Source organism: Notothenia rossii (genome assembly GCF_949606895.1).
Source record: "Notothenia rossii genome assembly, chromosome: 4".
In the NCBI taxonomy this organism is placed as follows: Eukaryota; Metazoa; Chordata; class Actinopteri; order Perciformes; family Nototheniidae; genus Notothenia; species Notothenia rossii.
Genome location: NC_136902.1, coordinates 26,461,573 through 26,487,920, shown reverse-complemented (window position 1 = coordinate 26,487,920; position 26,348 = coordinate 26,461,573). Strand labels below are relative to the sequence as shown.

The following is a 26,348-nucleotide window of genomic DNA, read 5'->3' as shown; positions in this document are numbered from 1 at the left end:
TACTAATACAGCAGCCACGAGGGCTTTAACCCCACTCCTCAGCCAATGGGAGGACAGACGAGGTTACAAAGTGACTGTTTAATCCTGCTGCGCTACAGCGCTGCAAATTACCCTCCCCACATTTAATCCTCATACAGAGGGGAGGAGAACGGGGGGGGGGTCTGCTGACATGTTACTGTCAATAACAGTTGTATGCCAGCATGAAAACATTGTGTTGACGCTGCACATGTAGACCACTATGTTTACAAAAATGCTATACCTTTACAAGCCGTAGTAAAAACTTCCAAATGCATGAAATATGCAAACAATTTATACACACTACTGCACCTTCACAAACAGTCAATGATTTTCTCACCCAGTCCAACAAAGGGTGCTGCCCTGAGGCTACAGATAAGCTGCAATTAGATGCCTATTTAAACCTGTCAGTGGATCAATAAACAAAATAATGTTCACTTCATCTGGCTCAATTAAATAAATCAACGTCATTTTTCTGGGTTCCCTTTCCGATGTCTTTTTTTCTATCAGTTGTCCTAACTCTCTCTCTCTCTCTCTCTCTCTCTCTCTCTCTCTCTCTCTCTCTCTCTCTCTCTCTCTCTCTCTCTAGGGGGCTGTTTGACATTGTGGTAATGGGAACAACGGTGGGTCAGTACAACAATAAGGGCAGCTTCGGGGAGTTGGCACTGATGTACAACACGCCACGTGCCGCCACTATCGTCGCCACCAATGAAGGAGCACTATGGGGACTGGTGAGAGCTTACTAATAGACACACACACACACACACACACACACACACACACACACACACACACACACACACACACACACACACACACACACACACACACACACACACACACACACACACACACACACACACACACACACACACACACACACACACACACACACACACACACACTTTTAAGGGATTTGTTTGACACGCTAACTGATTATGATTATAAATTGCTGTAAGCCCCAGAGGGAATACACATTTGTGTAGAAGTAAAGAATTGTCTAATTGAGTAGTTTTCAATATTTGTAGGTTATAAATTATAAAATGTGCTTATGAGATGTTTTAATTTTCATTTCAACTAGTACCACATATTTTTTTAATTGCTCTGTAAGTTAATAAGAGAAAATGTAAATATGAAAGCTCAGTTGTGCCTCTACTTGTGTACTTAGGATAGTATTGTGAGCATGTTGTGTACAGTAACTAGACGCAGTGCATTGAGCAGAGCTGCTCAGACTTCTTAAGAATGGAGTCCTGTTCTCTATGAATGGAGCCGTGCTTCACGCAGCTGCAGCGCCTCCCTGTGGCCGAGCACGGTCTTACAGGATGAGAAGGTCTGCTTCAGGAGGTGCATGTGTGTGTTAACTGTTTTTTCTTTTTCCCTAGGACCGCGCCACATTTCGTAGACTCATTCTGAAGAACAACGCCAAGAAGAGGAAGATGTACGAGACCTTCATTGAGTCCGTGCCCTTACTCAAATCACTGGAGGTGAGTTTAGTTGTTCTTGGATTTCTCCTTTACAGGGTCTTCTTTTCAGGATCCCACCACACAGCTAACCGCCAGCCTGTTGATGATGGAAAAAGTTCTACACTCACTTAAGAAATGAATATTTAGTTCAGATAATAGCTAAAAGTAAAGTTTCGACAATTATACATGCTACATGTAATATAGTGTAATGTAATTCTATTTCTCCAACACTTCCAAAAACTTGACCCTTTTTTCCTACCACTTAGGCTAAGATGTACTTAACCTACACATGGGGTGAATGGTCTGAAACAAGAACACAGTGGGAGATGAAGTGATGGATTGAGGAATGTCTGATGTCAATAAAACAATGATGTCTCTCACGGTCTCTCTTCCTGTTTGTCTCTCCTTCCTGTCCCAGGCAAATGAGAGGATGAAGATCGTGGATGTATTAGGATCCAAGCAGTTCCCCGACGGCGAGCGCATCATCACACAGGTGAGACGTGGACACACCTGGCACCGTTTCATCCAAATATGAATTGTATAGGATTTCAGCATACAAGTACATATACTTTGAAATGTATCTACAAGGTGTCTGTTTCTTGTATCCACAGGGAGAGAAAGCCGACTGCTTCTATATTGTAGAATCTGGAGAGGTCAAGATCATGATGAAGAGTAAAGTAAGACACTCCTCTAAAACTGACATTTAAACAAAAATGGCTGTGATAAATGTTGTCTTTTTCTTTTTTTTTATAAACTTTGTTTATTGGGTTTTTCCAACAGCATACAGTTATTCTATCAGAGCATGTATCAAAAGTAGGTAAACAAATCTTCCCTTTATAGAAAGCTAGCTAGAGTAACAATCCCACACAGACATACACAAACAGACAAACAAAAAATACACAAATAAATAAATAGAAAACCAGTCGGCTAAAACAAAAATGTCAACACTAAACAATAAATGTCAGTACGGCAGCACCTCCTCCCCAAGACAACCCGTCCAGTGGAGAGTGAAGAGCCACTCGGAGCAAACCGGATAAAAGTTGTCTTTAACCGAAAGCTGGTACGTAAGAATGAGCCGTATTCATTTCAGCTTCATTTTTTAAATCTTAATAGATCACTACCAAGTCACATACTGAATGAATGTAAATTCTCGTGTCACTAAAACACAGAAATTGATCAGACTTACCATTACAGGAGATGATATTGCTTTAAAAGTTTTAAATATTGTAAAATATCAAATGTCATTTAAGCAATCTATAAGCTCGTGTTAGCCGACTGGGGTCTGCATGAATTTGCAGGTTAGTTCATTTTCATTTTTTACATTTTGTCAAAGATGGATGTTGAATTTGATCATAATTGATCAAAGTAAAACAAACACAAATAATAAATGAATATATAATAACAATGCATTACACTTTTAATTTCTTTATTCTGAAACTATATCTAGATATTGTACCTAATGAAAAATAAATTTAAAAAACAAATCTATAAGAAGTAAAGCTTATCCTTTCTGAAACATGCATTTATTGTTCCCTGCATTCCCATTTCCCCAGCAGCTTCTGTTCAGCTGTAATGAATGGTTCAAACAGGCCCGATCACAACGTTCTCAGAGGCTGATCAATATTCTAAATTCGTTTTTTTTTGTGCAGGAATAAGCACCTACACAAAAGCTGATCATATATTTCCTAGCAGTCATTATCCTTGCAGCACATCCTGACAATAACAACCCACTCTCCCTAGTGAAGACCACCAGAGTGTCAAAGTGTTTCCTGGTTTTGCTTAGCAACAGCGTGGATCACAATAGCTTCTGAGCTCTTCTGGCTCGGGGTGACAGAAAAACGAGATGCCCAGTGGTTGTTCACATTTAACGGTCTCCTCTCTCTCCCGCAGACGAAGGCCGACCATGCGGACAACGTGGAGGTGGAGCTGACGCGCTGCAGCAGGGGTCACTACTTTGGGGAGCTGGCCCTGGTCACCAACAAGCCCCGGGCCGCCTCCGTCTACGCAGAGGGCCCCGTCAAGTTAGTGGGTGAGAAGAAATACACTCTGACACACTCGTTTACCACGTCTGTCCGCATCGATGCTAATCAACGCTAATGTGATGTAGCTTTGTTTCAAAGTTAGACGTCCAACAATGTGATATCTGCATCTGAAGCACCTTGTTATGTCAAATGAATATATGACATACGATTTTGATGTGTTGTGTTTTAATCTCTGTTCATTCATTATTTAAAATGCTACCATTTTAAAAAGATTCAATAAATCCCACACCACACAGGGCTACAGATACACATAGGCAAACACACTTGCATAAACGGACACATTGTGGTAAAAGGGAGACGAAAAACGTTTAAAATGTCTGAAAAGGAAAATGAATCGAAAATGCAGAAAGAAAGTTTAAAGAAGACAGATAAGATTTAGAAGCGTTTTATGATGGTACTAAAATGATATGATATACCATTTGGATGTGTTATGAGTTTATCAGTGTTCATGAATTATTAAAAAAGCTACCATTTGAAAAGATTCAATAAATCCTTTGTATATAGTGATAGTGAAATGAAACTCATTATTTAAGCCACTCAACCTCACAACACTGCCTGTGGTGTTAATATCCCACTAATAACACTCTTCCAAGCAATTTGTGTCTGGCTCGTCACCTTGTATTCGTGTTGATTAAAGGCCGTTCAGCCGTGATTAAGCCTTTTTTTAAGTGGTTCCTGTAATTCAGGCTCTACAGTGGATGAGCAGCACTTAACATTTGAAAATGAACGCAGGAGTTTTAAAAGCTGGTCGTGTTTTTCTGTCACCTCTTTGTCCTCTGTTGTGAAGTCTGCTAAATGCTAATTGTACCGCTTTTATTTTTTTATTCAAACAGGATTTTTTAACAGTAGATGTAGCACTCCCCTATTTTTACCCCCTTCAATATTAAACACACACTGTCACACTTACCTGTGTATCTTTAGTGTACTTTCTGTGTACAGTACAACAGTCTCCAACAGCTGCTCGGCTTTGAAGCAGAACAGAAAACTGTCAGTCAAACCTCCCACAGCAACACACTGTCTGCTGTCCTTGTATCATTTTCCCTGTATGTTGGGACTGTATACAATTAATCTGCCGTTAGGGGAACACTTTGAGCAAATGAGCACAACAGTTTGCTTCAAGAGCGGCCTAAACATCACACTAAGAAAATGGTTTCATAATAAGAAAGTATGTCTTGTCAAAATAAGTTATTTATTGAAATAAATTGTGATATATGTAGTATCGTTTAACTGTTAAATGTGATTCAAATGTTGATGCACGATCTGTCTCTATAATTGTTAGTGTGATGGGGACTATGTTACGTTTTTACGGTCTGTTTATTGTTATCTGTGTACCTGCACAGGAACTGTAGATGAATATAAGCTTATAGTTCAATCAGGCATAAATCATCTCTTTTTTTGTTTGCGAATAAGGTTTAGTTTCACATTGTCCTTGTTTAATAAAGAACAAATGAAATCAGCAGGACTTTAAGGATCCTCTGAGGCCCAGTGAGGACATTTAAGATGGGACCAGGGGGGTATTTCTACCTGAATCGCACAAATGAAAACAATCTGCTTAAGACACACCTGACATCTCTCTCCCCCCTCTCCCCCTTCTCTCTCTGCAGTAATAGACATCCAGGCGTTTGAGCGCCTCCTGGGTTCCTGTAAGGAGATCATGAAGAGGAACATCTCCCACTATGAGGAGCAGCTGGTGGCCCTGTTCGGCTCCAGCATGGACCTGAGAGACTGAGCCCCTCACACCACCCTCCGTGCCTTCTATTACACACACACACACACACACACACACACACACACACACACACACACACACACACACACACGCACACGCACACATGCGCACACGCACACACCTATCATGTAGTGGCTATACAGACTCCTCATAAGCTTTACACAGGGCGTACAAACACTCTCACACATACATGCACACACACCTTGTTGCTTGAGCCAGCTTCAACCTCTCAGTATGAACCTCTCTGCTGCAGTGACCTTAATACAGGTAAAGCAGCAGAAGGACATCACACACACACACACACACACACACACACTCTCCAAACACACGTTTAAAAACACATCACCATGCTTCATACGTGCAAGCGTCGCGTTCATGTGAGCACTTAAACAACTCAAGGTTGTTCCAACAAGCCTCAGAAAAGGCCACATCACACACACACACACACACACACACACACACACACACACACACACACACACACACACACACACACACACACACACACACACACACACACACACACACACAGGGGTACAGATACACATAGGCAACCACACTTGCAAAAATGGACACATTGTGGTAAAATGGAGACGAAAAACTTTTAAAATCTCTGAAAAGGAAAATGTATCAAAAATGCAACAAAAAAAAGAGAAAGAAAGTTTAAAGAAGACAGATAAGTTTTAGAAACGTTTTATGATGATAAAAAAAACAGAAGCTTTGATAAAATATTATTTAAATAAAAAAAGTGTTTCCTCTTTGGGAGGCCGGGGTGCAGAACTTTGTGAACGCACTCCATTTCTTCCTCTACTGTTGTTGATTGAGTTGAGTTAGTGCTGGTGATTATTGCAGTACCACAGAAGAAGCAGTGAAAACAATAAAACCCTACGTTTTCTGGGCCATTGTTATTCTATCATCGACACAACACTTCATTGTATTGAATTAATTATTAATGTATTGTTATTATATATTCATTTATTATTTTTTTTGTTTTACTTTGACCAATTATGATAAAATTCACCATCCATCTCTGAAAAAATTTAAAAACTGAAAAAATATTCTAATAAAAACATTAGTGCTTATTTCTCCTTGATTATCCTTGAATGAGTTGTCCTGGATAAAAAAAATGAAAAAATAAAGCAAACATTTTGTTAAAAATCTGGACTCTTTGTTGAACTTCTACTCAAACTCAGTTAATAACTTCAGAATGTGTTTTGAAGGATTCAGGTACAGTATATTTACACTTGCATAGGATGGATTCAATAAACATTACCTTGCTGCAAATGTTAAGCACATAATCACTGTTTGTTGCCTGAACTCCATTGTTATGTTAGTGCAACAGTATGTGGTGCCATGAAGACAATATTCTGTTTAGTGTGTTTCTGAGGGTTGCAATTATACGGTTGCAGACTGAGACCCATATTTGTATAGGCAATAACATCTGAAAACAACTTTTTTATTTCTGTATGTACTGTAGCATAAAAGGGTTTGGCTAATTCAACGCTAATGAGCTTGCAGGATTCTAGCCATTTTGCATTTGTATCCTCAGGAATTATTGCACATACTGTAAATCGCTTTGGATAAAAGGGTCAGCAAATGAAATGTATTGTAAAAGTCAGAAATGTCCCTCCGGGGACTCGTATACAGCCTGACACATTCTGTCCTTTTCAACCCACACTTTGGGTAAGGAAAAAGGTATGGAAGAAACCTTTAAAGAGAAACTCACTAAGGAGGGATTAGTATACTAGGAGAGACGGATAGATGTTGTGTGTACAGAATAGACAAACGGTACAATTACATTATAGAAAAATGTGTTTATTTTTTTAGATCCAGGAGGATGTCAAGCTTCAAGGCAGTGGCGTAACTATTTACGGTGCAGCCGGTGCAACGCACCGGGGGCCCAGAGCCGGCCCATGCAAAGAAAAAAAATAATAATTAAAAATTGCACCAGGGCCAATCACAACCTTGTTACGCCACTGCTTCAAGGTGTCACCAAACAAATGGCATCTGAGCCTTTGATGTCCTCCATCATCCATCGAAAGGCTAGAGAAACCCACGATAAGTGAAACTGAATCGTTCAGATAGAGATGAGGAGAGGTAATACACATTTAAAATACTGCTGGGCTGTTGTACCTACTCTGAAGTACCAGTAAATGACAATGTAGTAGCTTTTTCTTATTTAGTAACACTCCTATCCACTAGGTGGCAGACAATTCCGCAGCAGCAACATTTCCTCCTGTTACAGTAGAGGCAGGATTAACGGTTAGAAACTGACCGTGGAACAGTTCACATCGATGGTTGTTAGCTGCTGTGTTCCCGCGTTGCTGGAATCAACGCCGACCCCAGATCAGCTTTCACTGAAACACGAGCACGGGAGGGAGAGCCCCGGCGACGAGCCGCGAGAATAAAGATGTAGGTAACGTAGTGAGAAACAAACACAAATGTAGCATATTGTTCGCTAACAAACAGTAAACTTGTGGTCACTCCAAATTTTAAACAAATGTCACTTCATGTACTCCTAAAGCTGAAAGTGAGCTCATGAGCTAGCTAGCATGTAGCACTGAGTTCCACCTGTGTGTTTGTAGCTGTAGTCTTACCGTACATAGTGGGTTCGAAGAGGGGAACAGGACAATGTGTCCAACATATGGGTTGTTTTCTCCCCTAAGGCAGCCAACTGGTCAAATTATTTCATATCTCAAATGAAAGATGTTTATAGGCTTCCCTCAAAAATTATGTTTCATTCATTTTAGTCTAGGGCATGCAAAGATAGGACATTCTCATCTTAGTTGAGGCGACTATATTTTTGTATTATTTCATAGTTTTATATTCTATATAAGTATGAGATGTGTGTGTCTTACTCACTTTTATAAATCGCATGTTTAAGTTTACTGTCACAAGTTTACAGTGGGTTTGGTTACTGTAAAACATTTGAAAAGGACGATGATTACAGTATGACAACTCTGAGTGGAAGTTACAAAGCTCTGATAGATCAAGCTCAATATTGATACATGTTACTTATCCCATATTTAGAAGTGGGTCTGGGGTCTACTCATAGTATGGAGACACTTCGTCAAAAGAAAAGCAGACGGTGTTCAGAAGGAATATTATTATCATTATGTTTCAAATGAACATACTAGCTTAAACGGAACGGAAGGCAACAACTATCTTGATGCGTTTAATCTTTGGATTGTTTGATGCAGGCGAGCAGTTTCTTATCGAAATATATAAAAAAGAGAGCTATTCTTACGTTATAAAATATTGGCTTCATTCAAACAAAGCCCAATCATAATGTTTTGTATTGATAAGCAATGGCATTTTTCAAGTAAAAGATGTTGAAAAAGTAGGGGCGTAACCGTGGGGGCCATGTTCCCATAATGCATAGCGTGCACTTGCTATCTTAAACGTTCATCATACAAACACTTGTATTTCCTTCAAAAACATTGCAATGCAACAGACGAGTATAAATAGAATAAATAGAAATAGAATGGACGAGTTACACGAAACAAACTTTAGTTTTCCTTCTGATACAATGCGGTTGGTATTTGCTTCGAAATATTTATTGACACACCGTGACAGAGGGAGCTATTGCGGGGAACATGTTAGGGTGCTCACTCCTTGATTCTTCAGTACACTCTTGTTTCTCTTCAGAGCGCATAAATCTTTCGCCTTTTACTAAAGATTTCCGTGGAGAGGAACAATAAGAGTTTCAACTAATTTTTTGATGCCCTGCGTATGTGGGGCTTCCTAAATTGTCAAAAAAAAACATCCACCGAAAAGAGACTGTCCCTGTACTACTTCCAGGGTGTATCTCTACCCAATCTGTGATCTGTCCAATGATTACGCACTCTAACGTTTCTGATGCATAGCCTACAGTTAATGACAAACACGTGGATCAACAATAACGTAAAACTCAGGACAAGTTTTTTTGAGTGCCCATGTTTAATTTCAATGCTGGGATATTCCTTACGTCCCGGTATTTATTCTGAAAGTTGTAGACACACCGTGACAAAGGGAGCTGTGGCGGGGAATAGGGAGCCTTGCTCGCTCGCTTATTCTTCAGTACACTCTTGTTTCTCTTCAGAGCGCACAAATCTTTCGCCTTTTACTAAAGATTTCCGTGGAGAGGAACAATAAGAGTTTCAAACAATTTTTTGATGCCCTGCGTAAGTGGGGCTTCCTGATACTGTGAAATAATAACATTTGGAACAATACTAATCCTTGTTGGAAGCGGAAAGACTTTTGATGTCATTCTCCCTGTGATGAGTTCAATGAGCTCTCACAAAAAACGTATTTGATGAACCAATGCTCAACCTAAGCAGACAGCCTCCGTTGTTGCTCTTTTTACAACGTGTGTACATTAGATTACATTACATTTTGTTTCAATACAACTTTAAATTATTCACTACAATCTCGATATGTATTTTGAAATGGTGAACACACCGCGACAGAGGGAGCTGTGACGGGGAACAGCAAGCATTGCTCGCTCTCTGGGTCTTCAGTACACTCTTGTTTCTCTTCAGAGCGCATAAATCTTTCGCCTTTTACTAAAGATTTCCGTGGAGAGGAACAATAAGAGTTTCAAACAATTTTTTGATGCCCTGCGTATGTGGGGCTTCCTCATACTGTCAAATAAAAATACTTAAAACGAAATGATCTCTCCTTCCACGCGGAAAGTGTTTCTAGCTCCTTCTCCCCGTGATATGTTCAATGAGCTCTCACACAACACGTAATTGATGGAGCAATGCCCCTCCGGAATAGAAAAACATAGTTGCTACTATTTTTACAATGTGTGTACTACATTCGATTAAATTACATTTTGTTTCAATACAACTCTAAATTATTCACTACCATCTAGGAATCTATTTTGAAATGGTGAACACACCGCGACAGAGGGAGCTGTGACGGGGAAAAGGCAGCCTTGCTCACTCCCCATTTCTTCAGTACACTCTTGTTTCTCTTCAGAGCGCATAAATCTTTCGCCTTTTACTAAAGATTTCCGTGGAGAGGAACAATAAGAGTTTCAACTAATTTTTTGATGCCCTGCGTATGTGAGGCTTCCTCATATTGTCAAATTAAAAACACTTAAAACGAAATGATTTCTCCTTCCACGCGGAAAGTGTTTCTAGCTCCTTCTCCCCGTGATATGTTCAATGAGCTCTCAAACAACACGTAATTGATGGAGCAATGCCCCTCCGGAATAGAAAAACACAGTTGCTACTTTTTTTACAATGTGTGTACAACATTAGATTAAATTACATTTTGTTTCAATACAACTCTAAATTATTCACTACCATCTAGGAATCTATTTTGAAATGGTGAGCACACCGCGACAGAGGGAGCTGTGACGGGGAACAGGCAGCCTTGCTCACTCCCCAGTTCTTTAGTACACTCTTGTTTCTCTTCAGAGCGCATAAATCTTTCGCCTTTTACTAAAGATTTCCGTGGAGAGGAACAATAAGAGTTTCAACAAATTTTTTGATGCCCTGCATATGTTGGGCTTCCTAAATTGTCAAAAAAAAAATCATCTACAGAAAAGAGACACTACAGTCTCTGTTCTGCTTCTTGTGTGTGTCTCTACCCCACCTGTGAACTGTCCAATGTTTGCGCACTCTAACGTTTCTGATGCATAGCCTACAGTTAACGACAAACACGTGGATCAACAATATCGTAAAACTCAAAACACGTTTTTTGGGTGCCCATGTTTCATTTCAATGCTGGGTTATTCCCTACAACCCAGTATGTATTCTGAAACGTGTACACACACCGTGACAGAGGGAGCTGTGGCGGGGAATAGGGAGCCTTGCTCGCTCGCTTATTCTTCAGTACACTCTTGTTTCTCTTCAGAGCGCATAAATCTTTCGCCTTTTACTAAAGATTTCCGTGGAGAGGAACAATAAGAGTTTCAAACAATTTTTTGATGCCCTGCGTAAGTGGGGCTTCCTGATACTGTGAAAAATGAATGATAGGGTCTTACCGTCGTCAATGGAATGGGTTATTCTATCCCTTTGATAAGTTCACCACATACCACACCAGTTGCTTTGGAGCTACATGTTGGAAAAACAAAGCTCAGGGAGGAGAAAGACAAGCAGAAACCACATTCAATACAAACATATTAAAGAACATTTATTTATTGGCTAAGATAATTCAATAAAAATCACCTTTAGTAGGCTAATGTCAAATTTGCCATTGTAGATTTTTGTTTGGCTTTACAAGATAAGAATGTGAGGAACTTGCTCAAGAGCTCAAACGTTCTTTTCTCCCGCGTGTTGTGATGAGTGATGGCTGAATTCAATGTAGCTGCTCACAGCAACACCTTCAGACACTGAAGTCATCATTGCTGTTAGGAGTGACAGCTGTGCTTTTCTTTTGTAAACCTCGAGATCAGCTGCTGTGATTATCAAACAGTGACCAGTTTCCTGTTCAATCTTTTCAACATCCCTTTTTTGTGAGAATGTGACATTTCGTTGAGTACCAGCTTCAAAGCTGTCTGTCAGGTGCTCAGCTTCATCTTGTCTCTCTCGGTGAGTTTGTTTGTTTTTTATTGTTGGTGGGTTTTCATTCTGTGTTTCCCAAACACTACACAGACTATTTTAACAATTTTGATGAACCTTTTTTGATTTGGTATTGTTTCTTATTTAAACACTTAAACACTCTTCAGTGTTTCTTCACCTATGAACTCAGCTCTGTGATCTGCTTCTTTAAGATGATTTTAAGGCCTATAGTTGGAGACTCTTAACTTACTGAAGGGCTGATTAATTGTACTAGTCAACCAAGTTATTTAGGCCTTAGCGATATTAACTGTTGCCACCATAGGCATAATGAATACCTGGGGACGCTGGGGACATGTCCCCACTACTTTGCATTAGGATCATTCTTTTTAAAATGTTCTGAGAATAGCGTGCACAAAGAATTGTCAGTTAGTTTATTTCCACCAGAGAACATGTACAACCTGGAGGACTGTTCACTTCCCTTTTTGGGTATATTTATGTTAACCCAAGTGGTGAAGTTTGGACCTGTGACAACTGACGTGTTTAATATTATTAATAATTGAATAGAGAATAGAAAAGCAATTGTTGCTCCCGCTATGCAGCAGCGTAGCATTGTTACTGCACTAGTTGTCAAAGGAAGTATTGTAGACATATGTATGTATTTTTGTCGGGGGGGGGGCGCTTAATGCAGAGGTGTTTTTTTTATCTGAAAAATTGTCCCCACCACTTTTTCAAACAAAGTGACGCCAATGGCTACACCCTATCTCCTACATTGTGTTGTGTCACTTTGTGCTTCAAGCATACTTTTAACATCGTGGTCTAATAACTTCAATATAGGAAGGCTCAGTTTGAATCCATCACAGTCGTTTTTTATGAACAAAAAAACAAGAAAATAGGCATAGAAATAGTATTCGTTTCAATAATTTGCAGATAAGTAAATGCATCAGGAACTAGTTTTTATGGATGTCTTCAGCTTTCTCAAGAAACTGTGGTGAGATGTGTAAGATATAAGCCACTTCCTCATTCAGACTGATGAGACAAGATGATGACTCCATTAAACCAATAAACACACAAAACATATCTGCATGAGATATAACAGAACTCTGACAATAACATATCAAAACATTCAAAGGGCAACAAAATTATTTATTACATCTTATTGTAACACCAGGCTCTGCTTTACTCGTCAGCTGTGTGTGAGCTCATAGGGAACTTTGATACTCACTGTGCAGGACACATGTTGCCAAGATGCAAAAAGTGTGTATTTCTCATGAACCCAGTGCTTTTTAAAGTAGCTATTAAATGTACCTAAATATTCAATCAAGTCCTCAGAAAGGCATGCGCTTTGCAGTAGAGCAGAAACACTAACTTGATTGAATTGATTAATCATTGAAGTATTTCTTAAATGAAACCTACTTACTTGTGTTTTTTAGTCGCTATATTATTAGACTGAACGTCTTTCGGGGTTTGAACTGTTGGTTGGACAGCACAAGCAATTTCAAAATGACCTTTTTCAAAAATGATGGGTCATTTTGTTACTATGTTTTGAAATTGTACTTACCAACATTAATCGAGTAATTCATTGTCAGATTATTCTATAACGACATGAATCGTTTTTTACAGCCCTACTCTAGAGCTGCTTTGCATGGTTTTGTGACTGAACATCGCTCTCATTGCTCTTCATAGTCAACGTCTCTCTCCTGAACACTCACCCTGTCCTCCTCAGTGTCCATGAGCAAGGCTTACTGTAGCAGTCTATTACAGAAACTGAAGGGCAGTAAAGGTTGCAGTGGAAACAGGGAGCGTTGGGTGAGATCTGCAGGAGATCAACACTCTAGTTGGATCCTGCTGTGTCATGTATCTCCGCTTACAGCAGCACGTTCAGAACACTGGATGATTATCCTGCACAAAACGTCTCGTTCATCTGTCCCATTTTACAAGACAACAATCTCAACTCAACTTCCTGTTGTGTAAAACATACTGTGATGTAATCAGACCAACCACACCATGGAAGAACTGCATGTTGCAACCATTTGCTAACATCTGTATTTGCTAACATTTGACACTGAACACAGACTGACTTTAGTTCAACCCTGACAGGTCTGAACCGGACTGTCTGACACACTCCCCCCTGGATGGAGAAGATAAAGAGACGCAGCTCTCTGAGAAGATCCACGCTGTTCCAATCCACCGGCGCCCGGACCTCCTGGGGTCTTGCGCTGACCTGGTGAACTCCGAGTGGCGGAGGAGCCAGGCGGCCCGGGTCCACTCCCTCCAGAAGTCTTGCGCAGAGTTCCCTGTGTGCCTGGTTCTCCTGCGGGGCCACAGAGGGGCCGAGCGGCTGCTGGGCCATGCCCGGCTGTCCCGGGTGGTGGGTCGGAGCAGCAGCCTGTTCCTGGAGTCAGTGGTGGTGTCCAGGGCGGAGCGGGGGCGGGGCTACGGCCGCACTTTGATGGAGGAGACGGAGCGCTACGCCAACAGCAGAGGGTTCAAGCGCCTGTACCTGACCACCCACGATAAGCAGCACTTCTACGCCCACCTGGGGTACGTGCTGACTACGCCCGTGCAGAACGCAGGTGCCATGACTCTCTTTGTTCCCATGGAGACGCTCTTGAGGTTCTCCAGAATGCCGGGTGAAGAGACAAACACACAAGAGCAAACGCGGACAAAGATGGAGGCTCGTGTACCACACAGTGCTTGTGTTGTGGGGTCACCACCTCCTTCCATACCTCCTTGTCCTCCACCACCTCCTTCCATACCTCCTTGTCCTCCACCACCTCCTTCCATACCTCCTCCACCTTGTCCACCACCACCTTCATCGATACCTCCCCCCCCACCTCCTCCCCCTCAGTCTGCAGGGCAGCTTGTAGTTCAGACTCTGACTGAAACTCCCTACAGAGACGCTAAAGGAGTTCCTATCTACTGGATGCTCAAAGACATTTGACGCACACACACTCCGCTGCATTCATACGTGTTTGTGTATATGTGCACACATCAATAGAAACATATACAAATTTAAAAACCTCACTCACTATTAATGGTCTCTCAGACACACAAAAATGTATGGAAGAAGACAGGGTGTAGAACAATTCAGAGAGAAATTAGTCCTGCCTACCAACCCACAGACTGTGAAATATGAAAATCTTCATCAAACCATTCAGATTTGATTTCCCTCGATTTGGCACTGGGTCTTTAGGATATCTGTTATGGCATCACACTAGTTTACCGGCCAGTCAGTCTCCAAAAGGCGACCTTACAGAGGTGTGAGGTCGAGACTTGAGGTCATATAAACTGATAGTTAATTATTTGGGAAGTAGGAGACATCTGGTTTCCAGCAATTACACTTTTAAGATTTCCATATGAATACATTCTGGATGCGTTAATGAGTTTAAATATCTACTGCATGTAACTGTTTTCTCTTGAGGGAATCTTTTGAAAGATATGGATTGTGACAAAGGTCGAGTGAACGCTTAGTAAAATATATTTTAGAACATATTTTGGTTTATCCCAACCACTCACTGTTTTTGATGTTTTCATGTGGAACTGTAATCTTGAACATGAGGATCACTGTGCCTTGTTGAACTGCCAGAGAACTGAAACGTTCTTAAAATCACTTTTTCATGTTGATGAGTGTAATTCATCACAATTCTGGTAATAAAAAGGATTTATAAACTTATACATTTGACTTTCTTCGCCTATACTACACCTAATGTTTATTATTAATCAAATATAATCTTACAAGGAGTTAGAATTAGCTAAACAAAAAATAAACTATTATGGGCTGCCCAATATCAACAGTATGTGTTTATGACTTGTTGAACCCAGGGCAGAACCGTTCCTCATATGAAATCTCTCTCCTGTCAGGAAGGACCCATCAGTGGGTGAGCAGCCATGGTGCTGCTTCACCTCCCTCTCCCCTTCTTCCTCCTCTTCTCTCTCACCCTTCTGTCCCCGGCCTCCCCCCATGGAGACCCCCACAACCCCCTGCCTGCTGCAGCAGCAGATTCGATCCTGCAGCAGCGGCCCTTTGTTGTGGTGTGGAACCTGCCCACAGCTCAGTGTCACTCACGCTTCAACATCCACCTGGACCTGAGCACCTTCGACATCGTGGAGAACCGAGAGCAGCACTTCCTGGGACAGGTGACCCCAGAGGGTGAAGTACAGTGACCCCACTTTACTGACCCCAGTCCACTCTGAACATATTCTTGAGTTAAATGACTACATTTGAAGTGTTTAGTATTTACATGTGTCTGCCATTGCTATAAATAAGGTTAATGGGAACAGTCTGATCTGCTGTTATATTCTGGTTGTAATTATTACAATAACTGCTTTTGCAGTAGTACTTTTGAAAATGACTATTGCAATATATTTTTCACCCATTGGGTCGATCTTTAAATTAATTAAATATTACAAATTGGTTGCATGTGATATACAAATATGTTTTTAAATGAGCAAACAAACATTTAAATTCTTGCCAGACGGCAGCAGGGTGTTCCTGGCTGGGTATTATCCCTCAGTATCATTTGGCCTCTAAAAGATATAGCCTTTGCTTTTAGCTGTGCACTTGCCTCTTTCAGCTCCATTATGGCTGAATGCTAAATGGAAATGATCTGGATGGCTAGGATGTTGTATTTTTGAAGTTAAACCAATTTATCAGGGCAGTTCATGCTGAATAAATGTGCCCGCTGCTGTAAAATAAAGGTTTGTGAGGATGCTAAGGCTAATTAGCTAAATGTGACATAAAACCAAAACAACAAGCTAAAAGAGACTAAAAGCTAATAGTTTCAAATGTTTACTTTTCTAGAAAATGACTATCTTCTACCGCGACCGCCTGGGGAAATACCCCTACCTCTCCCGAGGCGGGCGGAAGGTCAACGGAGGGATCCCTCAACTCAGCGACCTCTCGGCTCACCTCTCCCTAGCGCTGTCGCAGATGTCCTCCTCTCTGCAGCCAAACTTCAACGGGTTAGCTGTTATCGACTGGGAAGACTGGCGGCCATTGTGGGAGAGAAACTTTGGAACCAAGATGGAGTATCGCAGGCAGTCTAAGCTGCTGGTGAGACAGGAGAAACCAGATTTGTCAGAAAGGGAAACGACATTGTTGGCAAAGAAGACGTTTGAGGAGAGCGCTCGGAGGTTCATGGGGGAGACGCTTCGAATGGGGGTCACACATCGCCCCGAGGGACTCTGGGGGTTTTATGGTTTCCCTGCCTGCTATAATAATCACAAGCAAAAGACAGGTTTGAGAAACACTATTATACATTGTTGCAGTTCATGATGGTGATGATAAGAACTGAGCCTGTGTGTTTTACTTGTGTTTAGATCAAAGCTACACAGGACGCTGCCATGCAGGAACCGAAGAGCAGAACGACCATCTGTCCTGGCTCTGGAGTCAGTCCTCCGCTCTGTATCCCAGCATCTACCTGCCTCCATGGCTGGAAGGGTCCACGGACGCAGCTCTGATGGTCAGGTACAGAGAGACATGAAGAAGTGCTCACACCGCTTGAACCTATGAACAACTGTTATTCACCGGCAAACAAACGAAAAGCTTTGTACACAGCTTTGTACACAGGATGTTCAAGGACAGTTCACCCCTCCTCTTACCTGTAGTGCTATTTAGATATATATAATCGACTGCTTTCTGTTTAATATAATGGAACTAGATGGCACTCGGCTTGTGGTGCTCAAGGCGGGAAAAAATACTTTAGAAGAATCTAAACACCCATGTCTTTTTCCAGAAATCATAAGCTGGTTTCCTGTGGGACTATTATTCACCAAATCACCTAGCAGAAGGAAGCTTGCATCTACTTGCATTCACTTATTGATTTATGCGGTTTGGTAGAGAGAAAATAGTTCCTACATACTAACCTGGTCATGACACATTGCTCTTTAGTTTTTCAATGCTATTTTTTCCACTTTGAGCACAACGAGTGCCGTCTAGTTCCATTGTGATGGAGAGGAGGGAACGTCTCTATTCAACTCACACCAAACCCAATCTAGTTGTGTCTATATGGTAAGATGAGAAATATGTATATGGTCTTTGGGTGAACCCTTTAAAGGAGTAACTGAAGGACGTTCCTCTGCTCTCAGACACAGACTGCTGGAGGCTTTGAGGGTGGCGTCAGTTTGGCGCCATGGCAACGATACTAACCAAGCCACACCGGTCCTTCCCTACGCCAGGCTGGCATTCACACACACTCTCACTTTTCTTAATAAGGTGGGATTACTTGCAAACTTACATCAAATCACACACTCTCGTGCAAACACAAACCAACTGTGTGTGTGTGTGTGTGTGTGTGTGTGTGTGTGTGTGTGTGTGTGTGTGTGTGTGTGTGTGTGTGTGTGTGTGTGTGTGTGTGTGTGTGTGTGTGTGTGTGTGTGTGTGTGTGTGTGTGTGTGTGTGTGTGTGTGTGTGTGTGTGTGTGTGTGTGTGTGTGTGTGTGTGTGTGTGTGTGTGTAGATGGACCTGGTGCACACGCTGGGGGAGAGTGCGGCGCTGGGTGCTGCTGGAGTGGTGCTGTGGGGGGAGCTGAAGTTTGCCCAATCTAAGGTATGTAATGTTTGGCAGAAATGTGTGTGTGTGTGTGTGTGTGTGTGTGTGTGTGTGTGTGTGTGTGTGTGTGTGTGTGTGTGTGTGTGTGTGTGTGTGTGTGTGTGTGTGTGTGTGTGTGTGTGTGTGTGTGTGTGTGTGTGTGTGTGTGTGTGTGTGTGTGTGTGTGTGTGTGTGTGTGTGTGTGTGTGTGTGTGTGTATTTGTGTATTTGTATGTGTAATTCCCTCCCCTTTCTCCAGAATCATTGCATCCTTCTCAGGGACTACGTGCACACTGTCTTGGGTCCCTTCGTCCAATCCTTGAGGTCGGACACTAAGCGGTGCGGCCTTCAACTTTGCCATGGCAACGGACGCTGTGCCAGGCGACGCCCCGGCTCTGGTCATATGATCTCCTCAGGTCTAGCTTTGACCTTTAACCCCAATGAAATCCACTTCCTCTCTGACTCCTACCATGGCAGAGCATTTCACAACCACTTCCTGTGTCAGTGCTACCCGGGCTGGACCGGGCAGGAGTGTCAAGAGAAGAAGAACGAAAACAGAGAGAATAGCAAGTAACAGAAATGTTTCTATCAAACAGACATCAGTCATTTAAAATGAAATAAGTGAATTGTGTTTATTTCACACAAAAAATCCCGAAGTATGCATGAACAACTGATTTGAATTATATTTCCCTCCAAGTGCAAATCATTTTGAGTTTAACTTGATGACACTTCATTACATTTTTCAGGATTTGTAACTTTTTTCCTCTTAACCTTTTGTTACTGGAAGTACTTTCCAAATTAAGCTTTTAACCTAGACTGCAGTGTTTTTACAGCAGGAAACCTAACACAGTAATGGCTGCCCTGAGAAATAATGTATAAGAGGTGGTTGAGGTCATTGACCTTTAATAAATGTTACATTGTTTTAATTTAAAAAAGCAAACTAGTATTGTTTTTTTGTTGCATTTAAAGATTTGTGTTTCACATCACTCAGTCTTTGTATTTAACATGTTTAATGAGGCACAACGTCTGAATGACAGCACAAACAGAAAACACTGTTATATTAAGATAGCGTGTCTTTTATACATTACACAATGGCAACACTCATTCAACATTCATCCATTCACTTATTCTTTTAAGCAACCAAGTTATACTGCTTTAATGATGCGCAATGACAGAATAAAAGAGATAATTGGAAAGTTACATTTACCAGCGCATCCAGAAACCTCCTATTTCTCAATTACATCAGTAACATGTCATCCTAAACACAGACAACACTTAGGGAAAATCGACTGTAAAACCCAGTTTTACTGCATGTTCAAGCATCTCATGTCCAGTGGGTGTATCCAGGTTTAGTGTTCTGTGCATATCATGTCCCTCCTCCTAAAGCTGTCAGGTTATGTCTCAGCGCCTGCAGCTGTTGGATCAGCAGAGAAAGCTCTGTGGCTGCAGCCTCTTTCTCCCTCACAGCCTCAGTCAGCATCTGGATGACTCCACCCTGCTGGACTGGAAGCAGACGAGAAACAAAGGCCACTGTTAGTTTGTCTTAAAGGACCCCTACTCTTTTTCATCAATATGTTATAGTTCTCAGTTATGTACAAAACATGTCTCTGAGCCAGGTCGCAACAGAAGTGCAAACACCAAACAGATCGTGTATTGTAGCATCCCATAATCCCCTCTGTTTCAGCCCTGTTTCAAAAGTGCTGATTCTCTGTCTGTTACTTTAGATGAAAATAAGGAGCCCCTCCCCACGCCCCTCTGAGAGATATTTGGGTGAAGAAGAACACAATGGTGTTCTAGGAAGAGATTTAGGTGATAAGGTGTGGGGGGGGGGGGGGGGGTTGGGGGCGTGGGTGTGTTACCTTGGTTGGGGATTGGCTAATGGTTACACAACCCAAAAAACATTATGACATCACAAATTGGCCAACATCTGATCAGCTCATTTTCAGGCAGGTTTTTATATAAATGGATCAGGACAAAAAGTGAGAGAATCTTTTTTCCTGAAACTTTCATAATCTCTTTACACAGAGGGGACACATGTTTATGTAGGAAAGACATGAAAAGGTGGATTTTGCATAATAGGTGACCTTTAACTGAGGTAAATGTACAGACATTTTCAAATAAATGACATAGCTTCAGTTTCAAATGTGAGAATTTAAATTGGAAAACAAATGAAAACTGCAAAGACGTAAAGGAACAAAGTAAAAATGTAAAATATCCACAAATTATAAGGAGAAAGTTATAAAAACAAATGAAATGATTATACCCAAAAAGTAGAAGATGAGTAGCACGGTGAGTAGCAGCAGCGTGATGATAGCACAGCCCATGGCGTAGGCCCGCGATGAACTGGGGGTCAACATATCCTGCAGACGACTCTGCCATTTGCTGCTGTTTGGACGGCCTCTTTGATTGACAGCTGTCATGTCACATGTGTAGAGATTCCCATTGGAGGAGGGGGAGTTTGCAGGACGAGGAGGTCTCACCCCTGAAATCATGAGACACAGCGAGTCAATCACTGTCAATGTGTGCTTGGTTCAACGATTGTGTGGGATTGTACCTTTTCAGTTGAATTCGAAGACATGTGTGTTCGTTTTTGGCTGTGTTCAAAGTGTGTGTACCTTTTCGGCTGTGTTCAAAGTGTGTGTGTTTCTTTTCGGCTGTGTTCAAAGTGTTTGTTTACCTATTTGCCTGTGTTGTAAGTGTGTGTGTGTGTACTTGTGTGTCCGTATTCAAAGTGTGTGTATGTGTCTCTGTTCATCTTCTGTGGCTGTGGTACAGTGGTTCTCAAACTTTTTCTGTCATTCCCCACGATGAACAGGTGGGCCTTTTCAAGCCCCACCTGTTCCTCATCGCTCCAATAAAATGGTAGGCCAAGCTTAAAATTGTCAAATGTATCGTTCTATAACAGGGGTTTCCAACCTTTTTTAGGATGAGAGCTACTTTCAGAAAATAAAACAAGTCGTGATCTACTTTTACTCCTCTTTTTTGTTTTTTTGCAGTGTATATATTTAGCACATTTTAACATTATTATATGCTACCTTTAACCTTTGTGTGCTGTTTGGGTCTGTGAGACCCGTTTTCAGTGTTTACTAAAATAAAATGTATGCAATTTAATTATTTTAACCTGCTTTATTTGGTGGTGGACGTCACATCCTCTAGGGGGGTCCGGGGGCATGCACCCCCAAGAAGATTTGTTTTAATGTTGAAGTTAAATTCATCAATCTGGTGCATTTTGAGCTAGGGCTGCTCAAGTAATCATATTTTAATCGCAATTACGATTTTGGCTTGCAACGGTTATGAAAACAACATAATCGAAATAAAACGATTTTTTTTTTTTAAATAGGTTTTTCAGTTGAATTATACTTAAAGTTCAGTCAAATCAACTGTTAAAAACATACTTTTCAAATTATTATTTTTTTATTATGTTTTCAAAGTAAATGGTTAATCGTTTTTAATAATCGTGATATCAATTATTGACCCAAATAATCGAGATTATGATTTTTGCCACAATCGAGCAGCCCTACTTTGAGCACAACATGCATTTATGGATACAGCTTTCAACACTCAGATGAAAGGGAGCTGTACACTTTTCAATAATCCAAACATCTTTAGAATATGATCACAACAAATCATTTAAACTTGTTTATTCTTATCTTATGTTACCTAGTTAGCATTCTTTCTTTTTATTTATGCATACTAATCCCTCCCCTTTTAAACTTTTGACTTTCCTATAGTCTACACATTGGAATGAGTTCTTACTTTATTTTTTACAACTTTATTAAATAGATAAAGGTTTGCTCTCTCTCTTGCTCTTGCTCTTTCTCTCTCTCTCTCTCTCTCTCTCTCTCTCTCTCTCTCTCTCTCTCTCTCTCTCTCTCTCTCTCTCTCTCTCTCTCTCTCTCGCTCGCTCCACATTGCTTTTCTTCCCGACTGCAACGCTGTTGTGTGTGTCTGTGAGAGCGTTTCAAATGTGTGTATGAGAGTTTTTTTTACCAGTGGCGAGCCTCTCTCTGAGGGCCTAAGATATTCTACAAAATAATATTTAAAAACATTAAAACAAATTATATTTTTCTTTATATATATTTTAAAAATATGTTTTTAGTAATATTTGTCATTAGTTTTCCCAAAGATAACTTGATTAAATTGTATTTAAAATAACATTTCCAAAGAAATAAATCCTTTGAATCAGTTTCTGTTTGAATGTGAAGGGTTAAATGAAAGAAGCTCTTCTCTGCGAGGTGAAGACAGGAGCTGTTGGACGTCCAGCTATGAATTCACAGAGGGCCCAGCTATAGTAACTGAACGAGAGAGTAATGTCAAATGACAGTACAATTGACCAATCATATCTTCCCTCTAAATGGGTGGGCTTTATTATCGCGGACTTTATGACAAATTCCGCCCGCTGTGAAACGTTTCTTGTTTCCATAGCAACAACAACTGTCAACAGCGTAAACTCGCCTTCAAAATAAAAGCATGCCAAATTACACTTAAGACATACACTGCAACGAAAGTAACAAACACAATGCAATATCCTTTTCAATTTCAAAGAACACAAATTGGGTCATTTACAGGTGTTGTTTTGTGTGATAGAGGCAGGGCCGGCCCTCGGCATAGGCAGTATAGGCGAATGCTAAGGGCGCATCAACCCATAGGGGGCGCCAAAAATTGAAAAAAAAAAAAAATGAAAAAAAGTTAGACATTTAAAACATATATTTTTTTTAATTTCATAACACAATTTCCCAATTTTGGATCAACAAAGTACATCTTATTATCTTATACTAACATAACTACGCCTATATTGCATACAGTGCCTATAAACTATGGCACCCCCCCCCAAAAGAAATCAAGTTGAACTGCCCCAGTCAAAACCAGAGGTTTATGTGAAATTGTTCTTTTTTTGAAATAATGGTTTTAGTGTGCAATTATAGGTTTTAATTTTGTATTAATTTAAAATAAATCAAACTCCCAAAAAACGTATACAGCTTCTGTTTATTAACATTGGAATTTACTGTGTAAGCGGCCGTGGGGGGGAGAGCTTTAGAGAGCTCTCTCCTGAAAGACTGAGCGGCTCTGATATCCTCAGCTCAGTGAGGTAAAGGCACACCTTTATATGATCATTATAGTTATAAAAAAATAAGAGAATAGATGAAAAACAGGTATAAAATACTATATGACAGTACAAAAAAGTTGTTATTAATAAACAAGAATACAGTTGGAAAGGGGAGTGATTTGTAAAATATCCATAAAGAACAGCTTACAGTTGTGTTTCATATGTGTTGAGAGATGTATCCATAGATCTCCTAATGTTGCTCTCAAAGTGCACCAGATTGATGCTTTTAACTTCAATATTTAAAAAAATGTCTTCCCGGGGGTGCATGCCCCCGGACCCCCCTAGATGAGGTGAGTTCCCCCCCTCACTTAAATCATGTTCAAATGGATAGGATACTAAATACAGTTGCACACATCTTGTTTCCATATCTTTCTGTTTTGGTGGTCATGCCACAACCGTGCATGCGCGAGTCATAGTGACTGTCTGCATTTGGGGGGCGCCAGCTAAACTCTTGCCTAGGGCAGCAAATTGGTCAGGGCCGACCCTGGGTAGAGGGTCGCTTTCATTGATGCGTTTTGCACCCAAGGCGGGCCGTTGTTTTGATATTCCAACAGTGTGAAAAAAAAAAATATATATATATTTTATGTTTTTATTTTTTTATTTTTTATTTCACGACATCTCTGCGCCCCACCAGTGGGGCGCGCCCCACACTTTGAGAAACGCTGGATGTGAGTGTACCTTTCCTGCCTGTGTTCAAAGTGTGTGTACCTTTGTGTGTGTGTGTGTGTGTGTGTGTGTGTGTGTGTGTGTGTGTGTGTGTGTGTGTGTGTGTGTGTGTGTGTGTGTGTGTGTGTGTGTGTGTGTGTGTGTGTGTGTGTGTGTGTAGCTTTTTGACTGTTCAAAGACTATGTACCTTTGTTTGTGTATGTGCGTGTGTGTACCTTTTGTTTGTCTCTGTGTGTGTGTGTGTGTGTGTGTGTGTGTGTGTGTGTGTGTGTGTGTGTGTGTGTGGGCCTTTTTGGCTGTATTCGAAGTGTGTGTACCTTTTGTTACTGTGTGTGTGTGTGTGTGTGTGTGTGTGTGTGTGTGTGTGTGTGTGTGTGTGTGTGTGTGTGTGTGTGTGTGTGTGTGTGTGTGTGTGTGTGTGCGTGTGTGTGTATACGTGTGTGTGTGTGTGTGTGTGTGTGTGTGTGTGTGTGTGTGTGTGTGTGTGTGTGCGTGTGTGTGTGTGTGTGTGTGCGTGCGTGTGTGTGTATACCTTTTGTTTGTCTGTGTGTTTATGTGTGTGTGCCTTTTTGGCTGTATTTGAACTGTGTGTACCTTTTGTTACTGTGTGTGTATGTGTGTGTGTGTGTGTGTGTGTGTGTGTGTGTGTGTGTGTGTGTGTGTGTGTGTGTGTGTGTGTGTGTGTGTGTGTGTGTGTGTGTGTGTGTGTGTGTGTGTGCACCTTTTGGGCTGTTTTCAAAGATTGTGTGTGTGTACCTTTGTTGCTGTTCTCATGGTGTGTTCGGTGGAGATCGTTGATGGATTCCACCGAATGAAGCTCGATCTCGGTGAGATCTCTTTCGCTGACCCTGTAGAACTGAGGGGTGGTCTGGGAGGACGGGGGCCTCGACATCTCGCCTCTTCAGGGATGGACAGATGGCGCTTCACTCGTCACAACTTCTTTCCACCGAATGTCTGCTTTGTAAGCTATGTAATATTATTAAAGGCGTGCTTTGCAGCTCCCCACAGTATTGTCTTTCAAAGCCATAAGAGACAACTTCTTAAAAAAAGAAAAAAAGCATCCAATAAGATGGTGTGTGAGGGAAGCTCTGAAGACACTGCCTCGGAAACTGCAGGTGCCCTATGGTCTACTCTTGACTGACCAAAAAATTGAATGGATTGAATGTTTGCATCTGGTTTAATTTAATATAAATATAAAATATTATGTCGGTAAATAATATAAATGAGGATATGACGGGTTGGTTCTAAAAGTTGAAGAGAAAGGAGGGAAAAAAGTCAATATATTCTAAGGATACAATGAAAAGAGAATTATGAAAAGTTATTTATCAGAGTTATTTATAGAGCTGATTGTCAAAACCATAAACGCACAAAATTGCTGGAATTTGAATCCAGGACCAAAGGACATGACAGAGTCTAATCTAATGAGTAATGACTTACTCAATGAATGAATGATTAACTAACTCATTACCTGAGTACTACAGACACTGTGTCGCAAACCATAAAACAACTGTTCTTCAGTCCCCACTTACCGTCTGTTACAACAGGAGCAGTGTTGGGTTTTATATGCGTCTGCTTGTTTGTTCTTGTCAGTCTGCCGCTGTTCTCTTTCACACGGTCTCCTCACACTCTGACACCCGATTACCAAAACATGTGTCTGCACCCCCCCACAAGAGCAGAAACATTAAATATCCAAGGTTAACCAGGAGCCACACAGAGAAGTAATCCAACCAAACTCAAATGATATCCCAACATTCATTTCTAGCCAAATCCTCGATGTTGGAAAGCAACAGGGAAACTCCGGCTCTTGCCTTCTTGTGTGTGTGTCACTGAGCAACTGCCGACTACCCCCACCACCTCCTACTAAGTTTGTTTGTCTGTATGTTCTGATTTAGCCCACCATAGCTGTCCTGCGCCAACCCCCTCCCAAATAAATGCTCATGTACAAACCCAACCCTGCAGGCCCTCAAGGCCCGAAATAGCAGCAGAGCTTTGGGCTATTAATAGTTCCTCAGGCCAAAGGATGACTCAATGATCTAGGTGGAGGGCATGATGGGGTCCATGATAAACACACACACAAATACTTACATGGACAAATGTCATTGAGAATAAGCAAATGAGCAATTCTGTACTGCTACTATTTACAATGTGTCTGTCATTCCCTCTGTCTGTCCTTTGGACTTCCAGATGTTGCAACCTATTAGTCTAATGATTTGGTGCTGAATTGGCGTATGTGATTCGGACTAGCTTTGGACCACATATGCAAACCTGGTCCATTTTTGTTCACCAAGTTTGACCTTGTAATATTT

General features: G+C 41.1%; 4 protein-coding genes across 8 annotated transcripts in view; 3 read left to right on the top strand and 1 right to left on the bottom strand.

The window, feature by feature from the left end:
• Positions 1-5,781, top strand: part of prkar2aa (protein kinase, cAMP-dependent, regulatory, type II, alpha A) — a 56,120-nt gene extending 50,339 nt beyond the window's left edge. For 3 of the 4 annotated variants that reach the window (XM_079676025.1, XM_079676023.1, XM_079676022.1), the window contains 7 exons: positions 605-746; positions 1,398-1,499; positions 1,897-1,971; positions 2,090-2,155; positions 2,259-2,291; positions 3,369-3,507; positions 5,125-5,781. In XM_079676025.1, the coding sequence (XP_079532151.1) occupies positions 605-746; positions 1,398-1,499; positions 1,897-1,971; positions 2,090-2,155; positions 2,259-2,291; positions 3,369-3,507; positions 5,125-5,249 (682 nt within the window). In that variant the 3' untranslated portion in view covers positions 5,250-5,781. The remainder of the gene's footprint in view (positions 1-604; positions 747-1,397; positions 1,500-1,896; positions 1,972-2,089; positions 2,156-2,258; positions 2,292-3,368; positions 3,508-5,124) is intronic. The other variant, XM_079676024.1, reaches the window with a different exon arrangement.
• A 752-nt stretch (positions 5,782-6,533) lies between these two features.
• naa80 (N-alpha-acetyltransferase 80, NatH catalytic subunit) lies at positions 6,534-15,413 on the top strand. Its single transcript, XM_079676026.1, has 2 exons — positions 6,534-7,661; positions 13,838-15,413. Coding segments are annotated over exons 1-2 (846 nt in total). The 5' UTR covers positions 6,534-7,659; the 3' UTR covers positions 14,682-15,413.
• Positions 8,594-19,123, top strand: hyal3 (hyaluronidase 3). Of its 2 annotated transcripts, none has more exons than XM_079676020.1 (7): positions 8,594-11,770; positions 15,602-15,895; positions 16,542-16,977; positions 17,060-17,207; positions 17,828-17,954; positions 18,198-18,287; positions 18,529-19,123. In XM_079676020.1, the coding sequence occupies exons 2-7, from the start codon at positions 15,629-15,631 to the stop codon at positions 18,841-18,843; spliced, it is 1,383 nt and encodes a 460-aa protein (XP_079532146.1). In that variant the 5' UTR covers positions 8,594-11,770; positions 15,602-15,628; the 3' UTR covers positions 18,844-19,123. The 2 variants fall into 2 exon arrangements, with proteins under 2 accessions (XP_079532146.1, XP_079532147.1); XM_079676021.1 differs by having other exon boundaries at positions 8,596-11,770; positions 15,602-15,877.
• A 139-nt stretch (positions 19,124-19,262) lies between these two features.
• LOC307036046 (uncharacterized protein) lies at positions 19,263-25,933 on the bottom strand. Its single transcript, XM_079676027.1, has 4 exons — positions 25,572-25,933; positions 24,799-25,286; positions 20,533-20,751; positions 19,263-19,772 (listed from the first exon to the last, which is right to left on the bottom strand). Exons 2-4 carry the CDS (start codon positions 24,932-24,934, stop codon positions 19,636-19,638), a joined length of 492 nt encoding a protein of 163 aa, XP_079532153.1. The 5' UTR covers positions 24,935-25,286; positions 25,572-25,933; the 3' UTR covers positions 19,263-19,635.
• Positions 25,934-26,348: the final 415 nt, after the last annotated feature.

Excerpts from the sequence above, each read along its gene's own strand:
- hyal3 (XM_079676020.1), top strand. The coding sequence starts at position 15,629 with ATGGTGCTGCTTCACCTCCCTCTCCCCTTCTTCCTCCTCTTCTCTCTC. Across the intron at positions 16,978-17,059 it reads TAATCACAAGCAAAAGACAG|ATCAAAGCTACACAGGACGC; the intron begins GTTTGAGAAACA and ends ACTTGTGTTTAG. Across the intron at positions 17,208-17,827 it reads GACGCAGCTCTGATGGTCAG|ACACAGACTGCTGGAGGCTT; the intron begins GTACAGAGAGAC and ends CTCTGCTCTCAG.
- LOC307036046 (XM_079676027.1), bottom strand. The coding sequence starts at position 24,934 with ATGTCGAGGCCCCCGTCCTCCCAGACCACCCCTCAGTTCTACAGGGTC. Across the intron at positions 20,752-24,798 it reads CCATGAGAACAGCAACAAAG|GGGTGAGACCTCCTCGTCCT; the intron begins GTACACACACAC and ends TCATGATTTCAG. Across the intron at positions 19,773-20,532 it reads ACTCATCTTCTACTTTTTGG|TCCAGCAGGGTGGAGTCATC; the intron begins GTATAATCATTT and ends GTCTGCTTCCAG.